The 18,003-nt window shown below is 32.8% G+C and overlaps 1 protein-coding gene, 2 long non-coding RNA genes and 1 pseudogene across 3 annotated transcripts; 2 read left to right on the top strand and 2 right to left on the bottom strand.

The window, feature by feature from the left end:
* Window positions 1–939: 939 nt before the first annotated feature.
* On the bottom strand, window positions 940–2,688 carry LOC104733219 (receptor-like kinase TMK2 pseudogene; annotated as a pseudogene).
* A 2,563-nt stretch (window positions 2,689–5,251) lies between these two features.
* On the top strand, window positions 5,252–5,751 carry LOC147930192 (uncharacterized). Its single transcript, XR_015575590.1, has 2 exons — window positions 5,252–5,405; window positions 5,501–5,751. It is a non-coding gene; the product is annotated as an uncharacterized LOC147930192 (long non-coding RNA).
* A 755-nt stretch (window positions 5,752–6,506) lies between these two features.
* On the bottom strand, window positions 6,507–7,372 carry LOC109127903 (uncharacterized). The gene is made up of 3 exons (XM_087478833.1): window positions 7,243–7,372; window positions 6,733–7,128; window positions 6,507–6,661 (listed from the first exon to the last, which is right to left on the bottom strand). Exons 1-3 carry the CDS (start codon window positions 7,370–7,372, stop codon window positions 6,507–6,509), a joined length of 681 nt encoding a protein of 226 aa, XP_087334959.1.
* Window positions 7,373–16,603: 9,231 nt separating this feature from the next.
* On the top strand, window positions 16,604–17,125 carry LOC147930191 (uncharacterized). Its single transcript, XR_015573770.1, has 2 exons — window positions 16,604–16,805; window positions 16,943–17,125. It is a non-coding gene; the product is annotated as an uncharacterized LOC147930191 (long non-coding RNA).
* The last annotated feature ends 878 nt before the right edge of the window (window positions 17,126–18,003 follow it).

Genomic DNA, 18,003 nt, shown 5'->3' with positions numbered 1-18,003 from the left:
TCACCATACATACAAGCTGTATCACACTTTACATCCAAGGTAGATAAACCTTGTAGGAGTTTGATCATGGGGAGAAGAAGCACTTATATGATACATCACTAGACCCTGAAGAATCATGAACATATTCACTAGTCAAAATCCTAAAAACGTAATCCAATCTATTTGGTAAAGCTTAACAAAGTACAAGTCTTTCCACCATACCAGGACAACTTTAGAAACGAAACTTTTAGCTTATGGACTGAAAACTAAACCCAAATTCCAGTGGATAGTTCAAGCTTCAGAACAAAAACTTGCAAGTCTAACTAGGCAGATGTAGAGGCTTATATAGTTTACAAAGATACAATACCTTTGCATAAGTTTGAAGGGCAGAGATTACAGCTATGTGGAGGCAATGCATCACCATGATACGGCAAGATCCACAAGTTCCCATTTTCACCAACAGAGGTTGGATTTGTGTAAATCTCAGAAAAGCAATCCAACAAATCATGCTGCTCCAATATCTTCTCAATGGAAAAATTGATTAGCATCACTCACAATCTTTAAATCACATCTGCCAATTGAAAACAAACAACAACACTCAACCAAAGCAACAAGGGCATGAAATCTTGATGGATATTGGTTTTTTCTAGTCTCCAACTTAAATGAAATAAAGACGATAGCAATTGAACACACCTTGTACTTCAAGTCTGGACATTTAACACCAACCACGGTATGGTGACCAGTGATGGTATTGCATCCTAAGACTGTATAACCAGGAAGCTCATCGCCAACAACAGCACCACTAGCTGACAGAAATTCAAAGGCAGACACATAGCAAAGATCAATCGATATAAGAATAAAAAGCAGAGAAGACCATATAGTAAGGAAATCAAACAAGAGATGAAAGAAACTTTACCGCATGAGAACACAAGATATCGAGTGATACTGAAGGAGACACTATCAGGAGCAGATGCTGCTGCTGGCTCCTTTGACCTCACGCTCCTTCCATCCTTTAATGATCCCTGAAATTGTTGCACTTGTATCATCTTCATCTTCCTCTCTGATCTCACTAGGTGTCCAATGCACTGTGAGTGATGCCAGCGTAGAGACAACAAAACTCATCTCAGGTCTCTGTGCGGGTTCCTTGGCGCAACAGTGAATTGCCAGTTTGGCTACCTCATCAATGACGCTGCAGGTCTCTTCGTTGAGCTCGATGGTTTCGTCAATGGCTTTTCCAATGGAGTTGTTGTCGATGAAAACCTTCCTGAACCAAGTGGAGATGTGATGATCATACTCAGATCGATTCTCGTCTAAAGCTGCCTGCCCTGATACTAGTTGCATCAGAATGACCCCAAAACTGAACACATCAGCTTTTGTAGTTACCCTTCCATTCACTGCAATTACAAATGTTTGAGCTGTCAGAAATCGATCAGATATAGATATTTACAGATGAAATTAAAGGAGAACCTTACTTTGATATTCAGGTGCAATGTAACCAGCTGTTCCCACACACTTTGTCCTGATAGATGCTCTGCCCTCTTCTGTAGCCCGGACCAATCCAAAGTCAGAAACCTTTGCATGCATATCATCTCCCAGAAGGATGTTTGCCGGTTTCAGATCTCTGTGTATGTAACTCTGACATTGAAGAGCCAAAGTATGCAGATATTCTACCCCTCTGGCCACATCCAAGGCAATAGCAAGCCGTGTAGTCCACTCAAGGGGTTTCAACCCTTCTTCCTTCCACTGGAATAGATGTCTGTTCAAACTTCCTTGAGACATGTACCTGTAAACCAACAATCTCTCGTTTCCTTCGACGCAATACCCATGCAGAACTACGAGATTTCTATGGTTTACCTTGGTTAACGTGCACACCTCGGCTCTAAACCCTTCATCCCCTTTTCCTCTTAACACTTTTTGGCCCATTCTTTTCACTGCAATCTCAACATCTCCGTTCTGCAGTTTCCCTTTGTAGACTGATCCAAAACCACCTTTCCCAATCAGGTTCTGCTCGCTAAAATTTTCTGTAGCCTCCCTGAGAAGCGAAAGGGGAATCACATAATTGTCTACTTCCATGTATTCATCACCACATTGCTGCCCACTTGTCACTGTTTCATTCTGAAGTCGTAGAATGTGATGCTTCCTTTTCCTGAACAGAAAGATCCCAAAAGCTACTCCTCCAGCAATCACTACACCGACGAAAATACCAAGCAGGAGTTCAACAATACCTGATTTGTTCTTGTTCCTTGTTGGCGAAGGAACAAGAACGCTGTTTGTCTCGAGGTCCGGATTCCCTTCAGTGTTGAGATCTACGTTCCTGAAGTGCGGCAGTGTCCCATGAAGTTTGTTATACGAAAGATCCAGAATTCTCAGATTCAGCATGGTGAGCTCGAGAGGAATGGTGCCTGTAAGGAGGTTATGTGAAAGATCAAGCACCTGAAGAGACGTGAGATCAGCGAACTGCGGGGAAATTGTTCCTGTCAAATTCATAGATATGAAGGCGATACTCGTGATGACACCCTCCATACAGTTGATTCCAAACCATCCGCAAGGATCATTCCCTTGCCAACTCTTCAGAAGCTCCTGTGGGTATCCAAGCTGCTGAGCAATTGAACGCAATATCTCGACTGCGTGATCAGTATCAGGTGGAAATCGAGCAACTGCAACTGAAAAGAGAATCAACCAAACCATCATGATTCTACAACCGACCATCTTCCTGAAAAGAGCTGAGGTTTTCAAGTCAAATGACAGATCGATCCGCGTTGTGAGATTTCTGCACAGATAAACCAAAATCGATGATGCAATGAAGATTGGAAATCAAAGAAGACAATATCGGAAGATCTTGTGCTTCTACATAAATCAATCTTACCTGATCTGTGTAATTTAAGTCGGTCTTGATAAACCCTAACCGGAGAATTTTCTAACTTGAATCGGGAAGATAGATGTGTGAACCCACGAGACACCTCAACAGACAGATTCTCAAGGTTTCAGAGGCTCGTATTTGCTCCCAGAACTGGATTCGAGCTTTAATTTTGTGAAGATTGCAGATCGGAGACAACTTTGGAGAGTCGCTGGAGAAGAAGAAACGGAAATAGGAGGGAAGGAAAAGAAAATAAAATTTAATTTTTAAAAAACATTTTGAGTACCAAACAAGGAAATAAACCACCTGACCTGACCTGACCCGACCTGACCCGACCCGACCCGACCCAGTGTATTTTAAATCTACTCCAGTCGTAAGCTTTTTTTTTTCTTTTTTTTTTTTAATTTCAAGTCATGGTTGTGAGTTGTCCTTATTTTTTTCTTCCTAATTACCAATAATCGTAAAGCAAGTCATTAATAGGTATAATCCGTGATTTATCAAGGAATTAATAAAAAAAATTGTATTCCATAAAGTTTAAAATATTAACATTTCCACTTCTAAAAAAAATTGTTTAAAATTTAAAAGAGAGTGTTATATGGATATTGATAGAAATTCAAAATATTATTAATTTGATGCTACAACAAAGATAATTATCATTTTATTATTTTGTTAATACCATCTATATTAAAATATTATACATCTTTAAAATGATTAAGTTATGATTATCTATAAAAAAAAATTGTCCTGCCATATCCCACAGGTTAAATACTATACCGACTAATTACCATTTACTATATAGACAACACAATTATTGATTGTCAAATAAACTACAAACTCTTTCACAAAAAAAAAGTTGAGTATTTTTGAAAATATTTTGAGAGTTTTTGAGAATTATAATTTTTACTAACTAGATGTAAATTAAATATCCAAGTGGAGAATTCATGTATTTCGTCAAAATGTTTTAACCAAAACTTTTTAAATAAAATTTGTATGATGGGTAATCATTATAGAGAATGGTTATGAGACAAAAATTTTGATGGGACATGAATGGATAAGATGTGACAAAACGAAATGCAACGGGACATGATGAGATGTAATAGAACGGGATAAGACCAAATTAAAACTAAACTAAAATTTGATATATGGAGTTAATACCAATATTGTCCATGCACTTAATTTATGTATTCAAAATAACATATTCTAATCCCATCTTACGAATTTAAAACTTATATAAAAAATTTGTTTAGTATTGTAGCACAAATTACTACCTAGTTACCAATAATCGTAAAGCAAGTCATTAATAGGTATAATCCATGATTTATCAAGGACCTGAAAAAAAAATGTATTCCATAAAATATAAATGTCTAGTAAAATTAGTTGTAAAAAAGAAAAAGAAAAATGTCTAGTACAATTAAATTTTAGTTTAGTAAAATTATTTTAAAATCATCATTAAACTATATAGTATTCAAAAAAACTATATAGTATTAAGCAAGATTTACCAGAAAATTATGTCTCAGTTAATAAACAAACAAGAGTGATAATTTGTAACAGTGCTTCTGAATGTTTAAAATGGAGGAAAATATAATAAGGCTCCTGCATTTTACATCAGTCCCCCTAAAAACATTAGTGATGCTGAACACTTTATGAAAAAAAAAAAACGGTATAAAGTGGGTTCGAACTCATGACGTTATGGGTATATTTGGGAAAAACCGAAAAAGCTCTATAACACCATCCCTTGTAATTCGAACTTCGAACCTTTGATGTCAGGAATTAATGCCGGGTGTTATTCAACTTTCAATCAACATTTAATTTAGTAATTGTTCTTGTCAAGTCGTTTAGTTCGGATATTAAGGTTTAGTTTAGTTCTAAAACAGGTTAATATAATTATACTATTGCCAATGCAGTAATACAAAATTGTATTTCAGTTTGAGTTTATAAAAAGGTGGTTAGAGTTTAAATTACACAATTAAACAAAATTATATATGTTGGTTTGAGTTTATCAAAAAATAGTTAGGGTTTAAATGTTATAATTAAAAATATAATAGAATATTATAATTAATCATTTTAAAATTGATTGATCTACAATTCTACATAATTTGTTTTTAATTAAAATTTTGTTTCCTTAACTAATAAAGGGTGAATAAGAGAGATTGACCCTTAGGGGTGAATCCATTAATTATGACTTGTCTTTTTGTTTTTTTTTATTTCCTTTTTTCTTGGGTCTATTTTTAAAGTTTCTTTTATGTTGACCTTATATCTTTGATTTTGTGATAAATAATATGAGACCGAAAAAGCTTAATGAATATATCTTTTATTTAATTTTGGTGCATATAATAGGGAATATATATTCTATAATGAATGCAAGATTTTCTTGAGATATTTTAGATATATATTTCTTTATTTAAGAAAAAAAATGGATTACACCATCTAATGCTTTATATAAAGAGAGATGACCATTTTGCTCTAAACCTAGAAAAAAACCAAAAAATGTCTGCAAAAAAATTTCAACTTGCGTTTGTGCTCTTAGCTTTTTCTCTTCTTTCTTCTCAATTCATTGCTTCAACAACTGGTAATATTTTATTTTAAATACTAAACCCTATATAAAAATTATGGATCCTAAAGCAACTTAATTCATATTCTTTGTTTTAACTATTTATTTTTCAGGGAAATGTCACTGGAAAGGTCCTTGCAAAACTGATAATGACTGCAAAACCATATGTACAGGTCCAGGGGAAGATCCTACTTTTCTATTGTGCTTTAAAAACCCTCCAATTAATCACAAATGTTGTTGTGCACCACCCCTCAGTCCTCCAGTTGAAAGTAGTTTTGATCTACATTGACGCGCATCCATACATTTTATATGTTCATCTGTCATAAGATTTCAAATTCTTTAATAAAAGCTATTATCCGGATCATTTTTTTTTTGTTTGTTGTAATTTGTATGTTATCATATTAAATATCATGTGTTTCGTTCGTTAAGAGGAAGAAGAAAGCGACGAAGATGTTGTTCATTGTCAGTTTCTCTTCATCATCTTCCACGACGAACCACGTCTTAAATAATAACGTTTACGAATGCCTAATCGGGATTTAAAAATTTATTATCATTTTTAAATGTTAGACTTTTAAACGAAAGAAAATGAGGAGTTTAAAGGTAAGAACTAAGAACAAAGAAAATTATTAATCATCAAAACCAAACAAAAGATAATAAACTTTTTGACATAAATCTCATCATTTTATTAATTTTTTAATTATTAACCATTTTTATGGGTTTTATTAACCAGTTATTAATTTCTTTTGAGATTTTTTTTAATTTTTAATGGTTAATAAAATTTTGGACCCTAATCTTTGGCTTATGTTGCTTATGCTCCGGACAGGTCCTGCAACGGACAAACCAGCCAAAACCCCGTTCATAATACTGCGGGATACATCTGACAGTAAAAATATACTGATCATGAGGACCAACGAAACCAGCACCAAAGTAGAATCATCGATCACATAGTCGCGTTAAGTGGTTACAGCACCATCTCTGCGACCAATCCCACCGGAGTTCGACTCTACTAAGTCGCGTTACCCCGCGTAGTAGAGTTTGGCTATGAATCGGACCTTGTTGATTCAATGATGAAAAAAAAAAAAAAAAAAAAAATTTGTGCACCCAAACTTTCATTAAACCTTACGAGCTAAATTGCTCAAATGACAACAGATAATGTTTTGCAAGAGAGTCTGCTACAGAATTAGCAGCTCTAGGAATGAAACGACAAACGAAAGCACTAAGGTTAGAAATAGCAATAATAATATCAGATACAACTCCATGAACTTCGAGAGAGACTGATCGGGCATTGATAGCCCCCACCAGTTGTTGACAATCAGATTCCACCAGAAGATGAGTAACACTTTACCTGACGCATCCAGAACAGCAGCTCTACAGGCCAAAGCTTCCGCCATAAGAGGTGATGATACAAATTCACAAACCGCCGAGTGGTGAGAAGTGATCCCCACAGGATTTGTAATGGTCCAGCCAATGCCTGCGACCTTTATAGCTTGTCTCCATGCTCCATCCGTCCTACACAAGACCAAATTATCGTGCTTGGGCAAAACGTTCAAAGCCCCTTTGTTTATCGTGCATCCAGGTGAAGGAGGAAGCTTTAATTGCGCCGAAGTCCACTCCTTAGCTTCTAGAATAGCTCGCAGTAACGTTTCCTCCACACTGCAGGGGGGTGATCTGAAAACTCTTTGATTTCGAATTTTCCAAAGACTCCAGCAAATCCAGGGAGCCAAGAGGCCTGAAGTGAGACCTATGGGTGGGAGACATGATAATTTATTTACTAGTACTATCCCTTCCCTTAAATCTCGATGGAAATTTGTCGATTGAACTGGAACTTTTTCCTATACTGCCACTGCAAACGGACATTGGAAAAGCATGTGTAGAACTGTTTCAGGCCTTCCACAGAAACTACAGGCCTCTTCTACAGGTACACCTCTGACTCGTAATTGCGCTCCAGTAGCCAAATCACCATGAATAGCCTTCCACAAGAACATTTTCGCTTAGGGGAAATATGTAGAGCCCAAACCTCTGATTTCCACTTAACAGAACTCAGTCGGGGTTCCATAATACCACGACACGCCTCTCTTCTAGCCATAAGATACCCCGACTTTGTAGAATACTATGTCGACTAATCACCATTTCCTATATAAACAACACAATTATCGATTGTAAAATAAACTACAAACTATTCCACAGAAAAAAAATAATTGAGTATTTTTGAAAATATTTTGAGAGCTTTTGAGAATTATAATTTTAAACTAAATGTAAATTAAAATTCAAATGGAGATTTCATGTATTTTATCTAAATTTTTAGCCAAATTTTTTTTTTAATAAAAATTGTATAATGGGTAGTATAATGGGTAATTATTGTAGAGAACGGTTATGAGACTTAAAATTTTTGATGGACAGGTGTGGATGAGAAGTGATAAGACGAGATGGAATGAGATATGATGAGATGTAATGGAACGAGACGATACCAAACTAAAACCAAACTAAAATTCAATATTTGGACTTAATACCAATATTGTACAATGTACATACACTTAAGTCTTAATTTATATGTATATCAAATAACAAATTCTAACTCACTTTTACACATTTAAAATTTATATTAAAAAATTATCTGTTACTCAATGTTAAAATTGTTTTTTGTAAAACTCAATGTTAAATTTATGAAAAGAGTAATATTAACTAACATGTTGTTTGACGATTTCAGTCTATATAATACTTTCATCTTCCACTTTATTATAATAGTCTTCATGCGACGCGAAGAAACCCATATACAGTAATTAAGTTATTTTTAGTAGCTAAACATATACAGTAAATGAAATTAAAACTTAACTACATGTATTTTAGTCATTGAGATTTTGGAGTGCACAAATATAATAAAATTTTAAACATATGAAAATTTTACAATATTATTAACGTTTACACTTCTAAAAAATTATTTAAAAATTAAAGGAGAGTGTTATATGGCGAGCAGTTTGGATCAATATTAATAAAAAAATTTAAATATTATTAATTTGCTGCTACAACAAAGGTAATCATCATTTTATTGTTTTGTTAACACCATCCATATTGAAATATTATACATCTTTAAAATGATTAAATTATGATTATGTAAAAAAAACATTGTTGTGCCTGATACCACAGGTTAAATACTATGCCGAATAATTACGATTTCTTATATAGACAACACAATGACTGATTGTCAAATAAACTATAAACTATTTCACAAAAACAAAATTTAGTATTTTTGAAAATATTTTGAGAGTTTTTGAGAATTCTAATTTTTACTAACTAAATGTAAATTAAAAATATCCAAATGGAGAGTTCATGTATTTCGTTTAAATGTTTTAGCCAAACTTTTTAAATAAAAAAAATTATAATGGGTAACTATTATAGAGAATGGTTATGAAACAAATTTTTTTGATGGAACATGAATGGATGAGACGTGACAAAACGAGATAGAACAGGATATGATGAGATGTAACAGAACGGGACAAGACCAAATTAAAACCAAACTAAAAATTTATATTTGGATTTGATACCAATATTGTACTTGCACTTAATTTATATATTTCAAATAAAAAATTCTAATCCAATTTTACGGATTTAATATCTATATAGAACTTTTGTCTAGTGTTGTAGCAGAGATTACTACCTAGTTACCAATAATCGTAAAGCAAATTATTAATAGGTATAATCTATGATTTATCAAGGAACTAAAAATAATAATTGTATTCCATAAAGTATAAATGTCTAGTAAAATCAGCTGTCCAAAAGAAAAAGAAAAATGTCAGGTAAAATTAAACATTAGTTTAGTTAAATTATCTTAAAATCATCATTAAACTATATAGTATTAAAAAAAAATAGTATTAACATTAAGCAAGATTTACCAGAAAATTAGGTCACAGTTAATAAACAAACAAGAGTGATAATGTGTAACAATGCTTCTGAATGTTTATCAAAAATGGAGGAAAATATAATAAGGCTCCTGCTTTTTATATCATTCCCCCTAAAAACATTAGTGATGATGAACACTGTATGAAGAAAAAAATATATGGGTGCACTCAAGTCTCAACACTTGAAAAAAAATACGGTATAAAGTGTATTCGAACTCTAGACGTTATGGGTATATATGGGAAAAACCGAAAAAGCTCCATATCACCAACCCTTGTGGTTCGATAGTAGGCGCAATACGACAAGCTACCCATCTGTTGTTCGAGAAAGGTGGATTTTAATTTTGACTTGGTTAAATTAAAGTGACTTCAGTGATTGATTAACCCGGTTTGATAGTCCGGTTTAAGATCAATCAATTTGGGCTAAGTTGATTTGGTTTGGTTCATGGACAAACCAATTTGAAATTTTAATTAAATTAATGTTTGATTTAAAATAAATGCTGGATCGGATTTGATAGATTTTTTTTAAGAAGAATTCGATTTAGGGGTTAACAAAAATCGGTTTGTGTTGTGTTTGATTTGGCCATGGTTTTTACACACCAAAAATAAACGAAAACTAAGTAACAACCCGCACCGTCCGCACATAGTGCGGTATAAAATAATTATTTAATATTTTTACTGTAATTTTTATTTACAAAATTTATTATATTTATGAGTAATTGAAATATTTAAAATTTGATTATATAGTATATATCTATTAAAAAATTGTATAATAATTAAAATTAACCCGTGAGAGTTATTATAATATCAATTTTGTATTATTATATCATATGAACAAAGGATTTTTAAAAATTCATATTAAAGATTTTATGAAAATATAATTAAAGGATATAATTAAATTAGAAAGATAATATAAAAATTTAATTTTGGGTGTTAATTGTATTTTTGGAAAAATACAATAGTAAATAAATGTAAATATTTTTAAAAGCTATTGACAAATAAAGGAAAGAGTGTCATGAGCTCTGTAATGCTGACACCTCATCTTTTTGTCAAAAAGTTTCTCTATTAATATATATGGGATAATTAAAAAAAAAATAGTCAACAGTCATGATTCTATTTTTTGGTCTATTTTGGTAGTTTCTTTAATGTTTACCTCATTTTTGATTTGTCATATTTTTTGTTTTGGTATTTTTTTTCTTTTGGTAACTATTTGATTTATCATATAATATTTGATATGAGACTAATGAATCTTTATTTAAATTTGATTCAAATAACAGTGAATATATCTTCTATAACCAATGTTTTCAAAACCGGACCGGACCGGCGGTCGGACCGGGTTAACCCGCGAACCGGGCTTGTATCCGGGTTGGGTTAATATCAAAACCCAAAGATAATTGAACCGGACAAAAACCCATATCAACCCGCCAAAAACCCAAAAACCGGTGAACCATTAAACCGGCTAAAACCGGGTTCTAAGTTTTTTCTTAAAAACAAGTGCAATTAATTTTATTAATTACCTTTTCTAGCTTCTTTTTAACGATCGTAGGGTTTCTTAAAAGAAAAATAAATTCATAGCCGTAATTCAGTAGGGTTTTTTTTTCTTCTAGTTTGAAGTCTCTGCAACTCACGCCACAAATCTTCAAAGTCAAGGTAATTTTATTGAAACCAATTATTTTATAATAAAAGCTGTTTGATCAGTGCATGTTTTGGTAATCAGTTTGATTTTCATTTTTTCCCCTAGTGTACGTAATGGAAGAGAATGATTCAGAAGAGAATAATACAAATACTGAAAACCAGTTACCTTCGCAACGTTCCATTCGTCAAAAGCAGGATTCAGCATGGGAACATGTCACTCACACTTTAGATTCAAATGGAAAAAGTATTCTTACTTGTGATTTCTGTGGTAAGAAAAATCATGGAGGTGGGATCAACAGAATGAAACAACACTTGGCAGGAGTGAAAGGAAATACAAACGGATGCAAGAAGGTTTCTCCAGAAGTTCAATTGAACCCGGTTGACCCCGGTCGAACCACATTGACCCATGACCCGGAAGCTTTCCCGGTTTAGTTACCGGTTCGGTTTTAAAAACATGGTCTATAACTAATGCAAGATTTTCTTGAGATATGTTAAACAATTTTTCAATATTTCTTTGTTTGACCAAAAAAAAAAAGATATATCTTTCTTTATCTGATAAAAAACAAAAAAGGGATGCACACCATCTAAATCCCTTATATAAAGAAAGATGATCATTTTGCTCTAAAGCTAACCAAAAAAAAACTATCTTCACTAAAAAAAAGAGCTAAAATAATGTCCGCACAAAAATTTCAACTTGCGTTTCTGCTCTTAATTTTTTGTCTTCTTTTATTCTCAATCCATTGCTCAAACAATTGGTAATATTGTATTTCTCTTTGTTTATTGGGTGTTAAAAATAAACCCTAATAAGAAATATACCCAATAAGAAACATATATGCTAGATTATCGAGTTAATATACATTCTTTGTTTTAACCATATTGTTTTCAGGGAGATGTAACTACAATTTACATTCTTTGTTTTAACTAGGAAAAAAGATATTCAACTACACGAAGTATTGTTCAACACATGACCACACATTCCAACTTTAAAAATGTATTGTTAACTACACGAAGTATATGTATTGCATGATCACATATACCAACTATATGATGACATGTGATCAACATCACAACCATCTTATTCCGGTACACTGTTCATCTGAATCCAGGATTGACCAGTACAGCGTTGACCGATATTGACCAATAAAAGTATGCAATTTTTTTTTGTTTTTAATATTAGAAACCAAAAAAAAATTGTTTACATCTTTAATATATTCATTCTTATAATTAGTATTTTTAATTTGAAGCTAAACTAATAGTTAAACAAAATTATTAATAATTATTTTGAATATATATATATATATTAATTATATATGTATATACTAATATTTCTACAGTCAAATATATTGTTTTGCAAACTCATTTTTTGGATCTTCTATATGTTAAAAATAAATATTGTGTGTTTTTGTTGTTTACAATCAAATATATTTCTTTTATTAAATAACAAAAAACATTGTATTTAAATAAATCAAATAAATAGAAAAAAAACTAACTATTATAAGACTGGATGAATTAACAGATATATCATATATTTTTATATTGCAAAAATTAATAAAAGTGAAATGAAAAATCATTAATTATTTTTTCAGATATTAAAATTTTTACTTTACCATGAGTATATAACATTTTTCAATAATTCTAATGATTTTGATATGTATTGGGTTTGGTTCTGAGTATTTTTGTTGTAGAAATATTTATTTGTGGTTGAGAATAGGCCTGGGCATTCGGTTAACCATTCGGTTTCGGTTCGGTTGTATTCGGTTTCGGTTATTTTGGATATAGTAATATAGTAACCATTTGGATATTTTTGAAATTTCGGTTCGGTTCGGTTCGGTTTCTTTCGGTTCGGTTTCGGTTTGGTTATTTAAATAAATAACCATAACTAACATAAATTATATTAACATTAACCAAATAAACCAAATATAACCAAAACTAACCGAATATAACCAAAATTAACCAAATATACAATAACAAAAATACAAAAAAGGGAAAAATATGGATTCAATTTTACAAAATAGTATTTAACTTTGTAAATTCAAAATAATAACATTTACATATATTTATTATTTAAAATATTTAATTGTTTTGAATCTAGAAATAATTTATATTTTAAGTTTATTTTATAGTTTTGCATAATATTAAGTATATAATATTTGATATCTTCTAGGTTTTCGGATATTTCGGTTAACCATTTAATTGTCGGTTCGGTTCGGTTCGGTTTCAGTTAGTTTGGATATAGATTTTTACTAACCATTCGGGTATTTGAAGAATTTCGGTTCGGTTCGGTTTGGTTTTTTTCGGTTCGGTTTCGGTCGGTTATTTGGTTATCGGTTATTTTGCCCAGCCCTAGTTGAGAATATTAAATAATATTAATTTTCTATTTAGATAAATTAAGTAAGAAGTTGATGTTTTAAAATTAATAAAGTTAAAATAAATAGTTATCTTATTTGATTTATTATAACAAGATTATCTGGTTTGAATTTAAGTTTTAATATCTTATGAATGATTTTTATTTCAATTTTAGTTAAGTTTTGAAATTGAAAAAGATAACTATCATAAGACTAGATTAATGGAATTATATACAATATATCTTTATTTTGGATCCATATATGTTTTACAATGTAAAACACTATAAATGATTCCTAAATAATTGAACTAAATTATTTTTTTTTGGTTTCTAATATTAAAAACAAAAAAAATGCATATTTTTATTGGTCAACATCGGTCAACGCCGGTCAATACTGGTCAACCCCGGATTCTGATGAACGGTGTACCGGAATAAAATGGTTGTGATGTTGAGCACATGTCATCATATAGTTGGTATATGTGACCATGCAATACATATACTTCGTGTAGTTGACAATACATTTTTAAAGTTGAGATGTGTGGCCATGTATTGAACCATACTTCGTGTAGCTGAGTATCTTTTTTCCTTTTAACTATATTGTTTTCAGGGAGATGTAACTACAAAGGTCCTTGCCAAACTGATAATGATTGCAAGACCATATGTACAGGTCCGGGGGAAGATCCTACTTTTCAAATATGCATTAAACACGCTCCACCTGTAGCTGATCACAAATGTTGTTGTTTACCACACCTCCCTCCTCCATTGAAAAAATAGATTTGATCTATGATACATCCATATATATTTGTATCATCACCTATTATATGATTTTAAATTAGTAAAAACTATTATCGGGATCATTTTTTTTTAATACCCGTATCATTTTGTTGTTGTTGTAAAAGTATTAATGTATGTTATCATAAAAACAAAATGGAAAAAGGTGCTCATCACCACCACCCCGCGGGGGTTTAATCTAAAGATGTTAGGAGATAATGCTGGGCGCATAGCCATCATAGCCAACTGACAATTAACTAATTAACGAAAAGAAAGAAACCCCCTTTTCTCCCAGACACGAGAATCGAGACACCTTTACCACCGCTTTTCTCCGACGCCGGCGAAGGAAAACTTTGCCGGCGTCGGGACATAACCCGATCGCTCCCTCTCGTTTATTGCACTCTCTGGTTCCTCTTTTTATTTTTCCTAGTTTTTCTTAAGTTCTCAATCTCTATTAACCCCTCTCGACCCCTCACCAACACCATGCACCAATTAGCCGATTCTAAATCCAAGGAGGCCTGCGTTTGGTCAGAGTTTTGCAGCTCTTACTCGCTACCTACCTCTTTCCCGGAAAAGGTATCAAAAGATCCAGCAACCTTCAGATCTAGGTTCTCATCTCACCAAGAAGAGATCTCAGACCAAGTAGGGACGATGGCAGGAGCAAATCCTCTTAGCCCATCATATGCGCCTTGCCTGGTGGAGTCGTCGGCGGCACACGACGGCCATCTCGTTCTGGTTTTGCCTTCGGGTATCGGAGACCATAAGACTCTTGGTTTCTCTTTTGATGCCTCCAGCCCCGCTATCAACCTACACCCAACATCCTCCCCCTCGTCGGAGATGTTCTACCCCCTGAAGCCGATGTCACTTCAATCCGGCCGCCGCTTGAGCAATCCCCTGCATCCGACTGGAAAACTAGGGGTTTCTTTAGTGGATCCACCAATTCTCGGCCCATTAAGGCAACTGAGCCCATTAACTCAAGGTGTCTCACAAGAGCTTTCTCCGCATGTACCCAGGTTCGAGCAGAACTCAACTCTCTTCCATTCTAGCCAATCTTTGTGTAGATTTATAAAACCTCTTGTTCGAAGACTGCATTTGGTTAGTAAACTACCTTTGGTTGCTAGTTTGGTTAAAGATTTTTTAGACAACCTGCTGTTAGTACCACCTAGGGTCTCTGCCTTTGGAGATAGCAGCTTGAATATAATCGGCATTATGATCCAGTCCATAGGGCACTGTGGTTACCGATGTATGTTTAGGCTCCCTCCATTAACTCGCCTGAATCCTGAACCCGATAAACTGCTTATCATCAACTTTTTGAAGTTTCCGTCTAAGAACCTGAAGATTAGTGGCATTATGATCCCAATTCAATGTAATGGGGGTTACCACAACACCTTCAAGTGTTTCCCTTATGAACCTAAAACCGCTACCACCCCTTTACATATCCTCAACCAGAGCACTTATAACCCTGCTCAAACCTTTGGCAAAGCCCTCCTTTGGGTAAGCATCTTCTTTGTGAAAATGCTCTCAGCCTTAGATTCCTCAACGCCGTTTGGTCTTCGATCCAAGACAATGGCGATCTCTTCATCCATTGAAGTATCCATGGAAGAAGCATCGATATTTCTTGACCTCACAGGTTCCAAATCCCTTGCAAGGAATTGGCTCATAGCTCTCAAGTCTACAATCTCGATGAACCTTATCAATATCTATCTACTTGGTGTACTAGTTCTCATCTCTGCTTTTCTTTGCTGTATTCTAAACAATGATCCTTATGCTGTATGTTGTGTTCTATGTTAATGGAATGAAACATATGTTTGTTCAAAAAAAAAGCCAACTGACAATTAACTTATATACAGTAATCGTTCTTGTCAAGTTGTTTAATTCTAAAACAGGTCGGATATTAAGGACACATTTGAAATAAATAGTTTTTTAAAAGGTGTTATTGGATTCTAATTTATAAAGATTTTTGAAAGACTTCAAAAAATTCATCAAAAGTGAATAAGTGAAATATTTTTAAGGATTGCTAGAGAGTTTTTTTTTTTTTTTTTTTTTTTGAGATCACAAGGATTGCTAGAGGGTATTATATAGTTTTGTTGATTAATTCTCTAAAATCTTGTAAAGTAATCCAAACAATCTCTGTATCTTTGTGATATTTTTCATGAATTTATTTTGTAAAGAAAGTGTGTAATATCATGAACTAATAACATAATAATTGAATTCATTAACAATCCTAGATTCTTTTGTTTTAATTGAATAACACAAAACTTTTATTTACTTTATAAAAGTCTCCAATAACCCAAATTTGTTAAGATTTTAAATGACTTTTTACAAATCACAAACTATTAACACTAAACTTTAACAGAATTTAACAAAATTTTGGTCTAATAACAACAGAATCTACATAACATTTAAAGTCTTTTAAACTATATTAAAATCTCAAACTAATAACCCCACTAAATAGTATATATTGATATTTTTGAAATAAAATCTTGATTTTTTTAAATAAAAAATAAATAAATTAAAAATTAATTAATAACACATGACCCTACTTATGTAGTTTGTTCGAAAGATCATGATGTTGGTTTTGATTCTTTCGGTAGCTACACTAAAGGACACAGGAAGGCTAAAGGCGCTACACTGGACAACTCTAATAAGCTCTCTCTGATTAGAAACATATGTTCAGATCTTGAGAGAGTGATAGAGATTGATGCTCTCTCTCTGATTAATCAATGAAAACTCTAATAAGCTCAAATCTCGATTAAAGCATCACACTTTGACCAGGTTTCATCAAATCCTATACTACTAATTTGAACATCCGATTTCCAAAAGCTAAAAAGAACATTACTTTATGAGTGTTAAAGCTGTTTCTAGTCTTCTATATGTTTCTAATCTGCTCCAAACCACACAATGACTCACAGCTTAGAGTAGAGATGCACAAATTCTGCTAATCATTGCCATATAGAGTACAAGCGGGAAATAGAGAAAGAAAGAGAGAGAGAGAGAGAGAGAGAGAGAGAGAGAGAGAGAGAGAGAGAGAGAGAGAGAGAGAGAGAGAGAGAGAGAGAGAGAGAGAGAGAGAGAGAGAGAGAGAGAGAGTGAGATTTACAATAAAGACTAGAGGAGAGTCTGCGGAGTGCGGATAGTGGAACTGAAGACAGGAGATAGAAGCTTCTCACTCGAATCTTCACGAGAACCTAGTAAGAACAAAAAAGACAGCATAACGGTGAAATTGGAGCTCAATAATTGAGACATGATTATGAAGAAGAAACCCAACCTTACCCTAACAATCGATTTCTCGCAGAAGCGTATGTGTAATTTTAAGATTACTGTGTTAGATTTAAGACTACTAAGCCTTCTCACTTGCTCTGTAATTTAAGATTAATGTGTTTGAGCAAAGAAGATTCGATTAATTTTGATTAGGTTAGGAAAGGTTAATGTTTAATTTAATTTTCGAGAAAACGAAACTTAAAAAAAATTTCTAATCTCGTTAACTCTTTTTTCAGTCAAAAAAAAAAAATTAAAGATAATTCTTATTCCTTAAATGGTAATTTTTTGTAGATCTACTTACATCTCTCTCTCTCTATTTTTCAAAATTTGTAGTCTATAGTCACCGGAGCCGGAGGTATTGATAATCGGCCACTGGAATTATTGATAAAAACTGGTTATACAAGAGAAAAAATATTTTAATAATAAAGAGAATTGCAGAGGAGAGAACGTTGGAGAGTCGCTGGAGAAGAAGAAAAGGAAAAAAGGAGGGAAGGAAAATAAAATAATATTTAATATTTTTTTAAAAGTTTTGAGTACCAAACAAGGAAACAAACCACCTCATCTGACCAAGTGTTTTTAAAATATACTGCAGTAGTATAGGCTTTTTTTCTATTATTTAATTTCAAGTCATGGTTGTCCTTTTTTATTCTTTCTTTTCTTAATTACCAATAATCGTAAAGCAATTTAACCAAAGTAAAAAATGTCAATTAAA

The sequence above is a fragment of the Camelina sativa genome, chromosome 12 (genome assembly GCF_030686135.1).
Source record: "Camelina sativa cultivar CO46 ecotype springtype chromosome 12, ASM3068613v1".
Lineage (NCBI taxonomy): Eukaryota > Viridiplantae > Streptophyta > Magnoliopsida > Brassicales > Brassicaceae > Camelina > Camelina sativa.
The sequence above is the reverse complement of the archived record's forward strand: the minus strand, read 5'-3'. Positions and strand labels throughout refer to the sequence as shown.